General features: G+C 25.1%; 2 protein-coding genes across 5 annotated transcripts in view; one reads left to right on the plus strand and one right to left on the minus strand.

Annotated features, from left to right (window-relative positions):
• The window catches only part of LOC119606130 (inositol 1,4,5-trisphosphate receptor), a 43,773-nt gene extending 41,916 nt beyond the window's left edge, over positions 1-1,857 (minus strand). For 3 of the 4 annotated variants that reach the window (XM_037959524.1, XM_037959523.1, XM_037959521.1), the window contains exon 1: positions 1,061-1,856. The gene's annotated coding sequence lies outside the window, so the exon portion shown is untranslated. Of the gene's footprint in view, positions 1-1,060 lie in introns of all 4 variants that reach the window. The other variant, XM_037959520.1, reaches the window with a different exon arrangement.
• LOC119606131 (glutamate [NMDA] receptor subunit 1) overlaps positions 1-7,477 on the plus strand; it is a 29,721-nt gene that overhangs the window by 9,631 nt on the left and 12,613 nt on the right. The window contains 2 exon segments of the mRNA XM_037959525.1: positions 5,006-5,236; positions 5,301-5,426. Of these exon segments, the coding sequence (XP_037815453.1) occupies positions 5,075-5,236; positions 5,301-5,426 (288 nt within the window). The 5' untranslated portion in view covers positions 5,006-5,074.

The following is a 7,477-nucleotide window of genomic DNA, read 5'->3' on the forward strand; positions in this document are numbered from 1 at the left end:
ATCTTCCATTTTTCAAATTTTGGCATTTTTTGTTCGTGGAGAACTTTCGCTGCTTGGACAAAAAAATACATTTTAATTATATTTGCATTTTTAAGTTTTTAATCGGGTTTTTTGAAAAGGTTTGTGATTTTTATTAAATACCCATTTAGTTTTTATAAAATAAATGGAAAAATGTTTAATAGATGGGTTGAGGCAAGCTTTAAACTATCGAAAAGAAGAGAACTGCGTTGACGCTAAGAAATAAGGGAAAAAGTCTTCCTTTTATTACCGGAACCTTGGATCGTTCCTTATCTTTTGTACAAAATGCGCTTAAGAGACAACTATCAGCTGAACACCGTGGAAATCCAAAGAAAACATCTCCAACAACGGATAATCGCATAATTACTATGGCAAAAAAGACCCGTTCATCTCTTCCAGAGCCTTTTCTGCAGATATTGGTAACGTAATTTCTTCCCGAACGGCTCGTTGAAGGCTATACAATGCCAATTTACCTGGTAGAATAGCCAGAAGAATTATTTTGCTTCTGCCAAAACAATTAAAGATACGGCTGACTTTCGCCAGAATTTACTCAAATTGGTCCGGACCAGAGGGTGAATAATAAATGGGGTAATATCGTATGGACCGACGAAACAAAAATTAATTTGTTCGGAAATGGCTTGGCTAGGAACGTACAATTACGGGCCTTTATCCAGAAAACGTGGTACAAAATACAAGTGGAAACCCGCAGTAAACTGATCTCCTGTATGCAGCAGAAAATTATTCTCTGATCTGTGGGTTTCGATTTTTTTTTAATTTTGTTGGTATTTGTAATCTAACAATCCCCTTAATAAAGTCACCCCATTTTCCCTCGCAACAAATACTAATAAATTCACACATTGATAAAAAAAATAACAAATAAAGTAAAAAAAAATCAGTCGTCTCTAGGTACGAACAGTATATAAATTTGTTATTTATATTCGGTATTATTATGAGTGTTAGTTATTTATTTCTTATCACAAATCTTAATTGTGGGGGTTAATTAAATAATAATAATAAAATATCGTGATTTACACACACTTACCGCTCGCTAATAATAAGAATTTAATTTCCAAAAACAAAATTTTCGTTAAAAAAAAAGTTGACACTTGAAATTAGTTGATTTGTTTAGCACTAATTTGACATAAAATAGCTTTTAATAGGAATTAGTTAAATGATTATGATTAAATGATTAAAAAGGTGGGGTATTTACTACTTTTACAATAAATATTTTTTTTTTATTTTTTCTATTCAATTTCTTTTATTTGTATTTCTTTTTTCACCTTGAATTGCTTTTATCATTTTATTTGGTTAGCTTTTTTGTGGTTATTTCTTTATTTTTTTCAAATTTATTTATTTTTTTTTATTTTTCTCTTGTAGTTGTAGGAATGAATGATTATGAAGCCAGGTATAACAATTTCATTTATTATTACCGCTTTTTCACTTTTTTCTAAGTACACTACACTTTTAACAACAACAATAGCAACAATAAATAATAATGAATTTAAAAAAAGCACACAGCTTGGTTTATAAATAGCAACAACAACAACAACAACATCGACTATAAACCGAATGTGTTTAACAACAACTACAAATATTGTTAATTTTAAAAACACAAAACCCGCAAACAAGACTTGAGTCTCAGACTGACTCCCCGAAAACCCACGAACATACAACAACAACGCACTATTTATTCCCCACAACAACAACAAAAAAAAACTACAGCTTTAACTTAAACACTCACACTTTCACACACACCTTATTGTATGTGTGTTTGTATTTGAATATTAAAAATATAATAAAAAATTGCTACGTATTAAGAAAACATTAAGAAAATATTTTAAAGGTGTTTTTTTTTACCAATTTACTCAATATTTCTTTAATTTTTTACAAATTTCTTATTAATTTAATTGCTTTTCAATTGGTTTGTATAATTTTTTAACAATTTATTCGTTAATTTTCACTTTATTTTATTAAAATTCAATTTCAATTTGCACAAGACGGAACGAAAAATCAACAAGTGTGAGTTCACAACAAGACCGCAAGACGTTTCAAATGAGAATGAATGATAAAAGCTGAAAAAAATCCCAATTGGAATGTTTGTTGAGAAAGAGAGTTTGAAAAATAAAGAGTTAAATTATAGGAGAGTGGCAAATGTCAAAAACAGATGATCATTTGAGGCCAGAAAAAATGTAAACAAAACAATGAATGTAATGAAAGGATGCCAGATTGTGGAAATGTTTATGTAAAAAATGAGAATTGGTGGGGATAGAAAGCTAGATAGATGATAGATAGATAGATAGATAGATAGATAGATAGATAGATAGATAGATAGACAGATAGATAGATAGATAGATAGATAGATAGATAGATAGATAGATAGATAGATAGATAGATAGATAGATAGATAGATAGATAGATAGATAGATAGATAGATAGATAGAGTAGATAGATAGATAGATAGATAGATAGATAGATAGATAGATAGATAGATAGATAGATAGATAGATAGATAGATAGATAGATAGATAGATAGATAGATAGATAGATAGATAGATAGATAGATATAGATAGATATAGATATATAGATAGATAGATAGATAGATAGATAGATAGATAGATAGATAGATAGATAGATAGATAGATAGATAGATAGATAGATAGATAGATAGATAGATAGATAGATAGATAGATAGATAGATAGATAGATAGATAGAGATAGATAGATAGATAGATAGATTAGATAGATAGATAGATAGATAGATAGATAGATAGAAGGATAGATAGATAGATAGATAGATAGATAGATAGATAGATAGATAGATAGATAGATAGATAGATAGATAGATAGATAGATAGATAGATAGATAGATAGATAGATAGATAGATAGATAGATAGATAGATAGATAGATAGATAGATAGATAGATAGATAGATAGATAGATAGATAGATAGTCAGATAGATAGATAGATAGATAGATAGATAGATAGATAGATAGATAGATAGATAGATAGATAGATAGATAGATAGCTAGATAGATAGATAGATAGATAGATAGATAGCTAGATAGATAGATAGATAGATAGATAGATAGATAGATAGATAGATAGATAGATAGATAGATAGATAGATAGATAGATAGATAGATAGTAGATAGATAGATAGATAGATAGATAGATAGATAGATAGATAGATAGATAGATAGATAGATAGATAGATAGATAGATAGATAGATAGATAGATAGATAGATAGATAGATAGATAGATAGATAGATAGATAGATAGATAGATAGATAGATAGATAGATAGATAGATAGATAGATAGATAGATAGATAGATAGATAGATAGATAGATAGATAGATAGATAGATAGATAGATAGATAGATAGATAGATAGATAGATAGATAGATAGATATAGATAGATAGATAGATAGATAGATAGATAGATAGATAGATAGATAGATAGATAGATAGATATAGATAGATAGATAGATAGATAGATAGATAGATAGATAGATAGATAGATAGATAGATAGATAGATAGATAGATAGATAGATAGATAGATAGATAGATAGATAGATAGATAGATAGATAGATAGATAGATAGATAGATAGATAGATAGATAGATAGATAGATAGATAGATAGATAGATAGATAGATAGATAGATAGATAGATAGATAGATAGATAGATAGATAGATAGATAGATAGATAGATAGATAGATAGATAGATAGATAGATAGATAGATAGATAGATAGATAGATAGATAGATAGATAGATAGATAGATAGATAGATAGATAGATAGATAGATAGATAGATAGATAGATAGATAGATAGATAGATAGATAGATATAGATAGATAGATAGATAGATAGATAGATAGATAGATAGATAGATAGATAGATAGATAGATAGATAGATAGATAGATAGATAGATAGATAGATAGATAGATAGATAGATAGATAGATAGATAGATAGATAGATAGATAGATAGATAGATAGATAGATAGATAGATAGATAGATAGATAGATAGATAGATAGATAGATAGATAGATAGATAGATAGATAGATAGATAGATAGATAGATAGATAGATAGATAGATAGATAGATAGATAGATAGATAGATAGATAGATAGATAGATAGATAGATAGATAGATAGATAGATAGATAGATAGATAGATAGATAGATAGATAGATAGATAGATAGATAGATAGATAGATAGATAGATAGATAGATAGATAGATAGATAGATAGATAGATAGATAGATAGATAGATAGATAGATAAGATAGATAGATAATAGATAGATAGATAGATAGATAGATAGATAGATAGATAGATAGATAGATAGATAGATAGATAGATAGATAGATAGATAGATAGATAGATAAGAATAGATAGATAGATAGATAGATAGATAGATAGATAGATAGATAGATAGATAGATAGATAGATAGATAGATAGATAGATAGATAGATAGATAGATAGATAGATAGATAGATAGATAGATAGATAGATAGATAGATAGATAGATAGATAGATAGATAGATAGATAGATAGATAGATAGATAGATAGATAGATAGATAGATAGATAGATAGATAGATAGATAGATAGATAGATAGATAGATAGATAGATAGATAGATAGATAGATAGATAGATAGATAGAATAGATAGATAGATAGATAGATAGATAGATAGATAGATAGATAGATAGATAGATAGATAGATAGATAGATAGATAGATAGATAGATAGATAGATAGATGATAGATAAAGAGGATCGAAAACAAAAACATAGATAAAGAGGATCGAAAACAAAATCATAGATAAAGAGGATGGAAATCGTTTCAGATTTTGTTTAAATTATAACCTCAAACAATAAACCTTAAATAACTTTATAAAACTTTTATAAATACAGGGGTTAACATCGTCATTAAGTTTAAATCTAACAAATAACTTCTTTTCTATTTAATTACAGCTGCAAAAACCAGAAAATGTCATTTTAAATAAAACTCAAACAAATACCACCTAAAAAACAACACAGAGCATGATTTTCAAATTATCCATAAAAAATACCGTTTTAACGGTTTATTATATACTCTTAATGGATTTAGTCCATGGCAACGATTCAGATGATATAGGAAAATATAATGTGGGCGGTGTTTTAGGCGATTATGGTAGTGAAACACATTTCAAAGATACTATATCGGTAAGTTTTACTTTTAAATATTTTGAAGAAAAAACTGATTTAATAAAATTTTTCATTTACACAGCATCTTAATTTTGTTGAAAACAATAAAGCTAATCGAAATGTGACGTATTATGGTAAAACCATAAGAATGGATAAGAATCCGATTAAGACGGTATTTAATGTTTGTGACAAATTAATTGATAAAAGGGTGAGTTTTATTTATTATTTATTTTTAATCAGTTAATAGTGAAATGAAATCTATAAGCCATTTTAGTAAAATTTTATAAAAAAAGTTAAAAGTTTAAATCCCCATATTGTGTGACAAATTAATATAAACTATGTGGCATCACTGTGTTTTGTCTTTGTATGTTAATTGAAAGACAGTGGCGTATGAGTGTTAATATTAAGAGGGATCAATAAAACAACCGTTTTTTTGTAATGATAATACAGATAAATTTTCCAATTGAGTTCTCTTATGGTTTTATTGAAATATTAAGCCTTGACTATAATTGGATTTTTATTAAAAAAATGTATACGAGTTTTATTCGATTAATCGAATAATTTCAATCGATTATTCGAATATTTTTAATCGCTTATTCGAACAATATTTATTCGAATAATTTTAATCAATTTACGGATAATTTTATTTGATTACTCGAATAATTGTCAAAGGAATTTTAAAAAGTTTAGTTTTAAATGATTATTCGAAATTATTTTTTATAATTTTTTTAAAATCGATATTTTTGTTTAATTTTACAAATTTCCTTAATTAATTAAAAATTAAATTTTTTCGAGTATTCGAATAATTTTATTCGATTATTAGAATAATTTTATTAGTTTATTCAAATATTTTTTAACATTTGAATATTTTTTTATTTTACCGATTTATAATCGATTTTTTAACAATTTTAATCGATTACTCGAATAATTTTAATCAATTAATTACAATTTGATTGGTTTTATTCGATTATTCGAAACGTTATCACATTTACTTTATTTTCCTTTTTTCAATTTTCATGTTTTCCGTTTAATAACGATCATTTTAGACGATTATTCGAATAATTTGAATCGATTATTCAAATATGTATTTTTCGCATTAAATTGTTATTTCAAAGTTTATTATTTTATTTTGCAGACTTTTTATCGATTATTCGAATAATTTTAATGGATTATTCGAATAATTTTTATCGATTATTCCAATAATATTAGTCGATTACTCGAATAATTTTAATAGATTCGTTGAATAATTAGAATAATTTTACGTATATAGCTTTTAGAAAAATTGTTAACCATTATTCGAATAATTTGAATCGATTATTCGAATAAATTTATTCGATTACTCGTTTAATTTAAATCGATTATTAGCATACTTTTTCGTATACATTTCCCAAAAAAAAAACCAATAAAATATTTTTCGGAAAAAAATTATTTTAATCATAATTTAATCGATTATTCGAATCAATACGCAAAAAAATATTTTTCATTTATACAAAATTCCAATATTTTTAATCGATTGACTACATATTTGAGTTTAAATTAACCAGATAATCGATTATTTGATTGTTTTTAATAGATTTTTCGAGTATATCTAATCGATTACTCGAGTATTTCTAATCGATTACTCTATTTTTTCTAATCAATTGTACAATTAAGCTTAAATGTTTTTTTTTTTTAATATTTTTAACCTATTATTCGTTTATTTCTAATCGACTATTCGATTTTTTTTATAGATTATTCGATTATTTTCCAAAAAAAACAATTTTTTAAAATTTGTTTTACAAAAAAATATTTTTCATTTATAAAAATTTTAAAAATCGAAATTAATGGTTTATATCAATTATTCGAATAGTTTTTAATCGATTATTTTTAACCAATTATTTTAACCGATTATTTTAATCGATTATTTTATTCGGATAATTTTTCAGACAAAATTTCCATCTCAAACTTTTTTACTAAAATTATTTAAAAATATGAATTTTAAATTACAAATTCATTTCCATTAAAAAAGAAACACCCTAATAAACATAAGATAATTAAAATTATGTCAACAACTTGTCACTTGCCAATTAACGCATTTATAAAGGGTGTGTTGCCAAAAATCAGAACGAATAATAAATAACTATAAAAAGTTTATAACTTTTCGATATTACAAGATAAAAATTTTATGATTTCAATATATTTTTTTTAATTTCAAAATATAATCAGCAAAAATAGCAATTTTTTATAAAATACTACTTTCCAGCCATTTTTTAGTCGTTT

Source organism: Lucilia sericata, unplaced genomic scaffold (genome assembly GCF_015586225.1).
Source record: "Lucilia sericata isolate MDLA Ls3-8-SP2 unplaced genomic scaffold, ASM1558622v1 Contig000553F_arrow, whole genome shotgun sequence".
Classification (NCBI taxonomy): Eukaryota; Metazoa; Arthropoda; class Insecta; order Diptera; family Calliphoridae; genus Lucilia; species Lucilia sericata.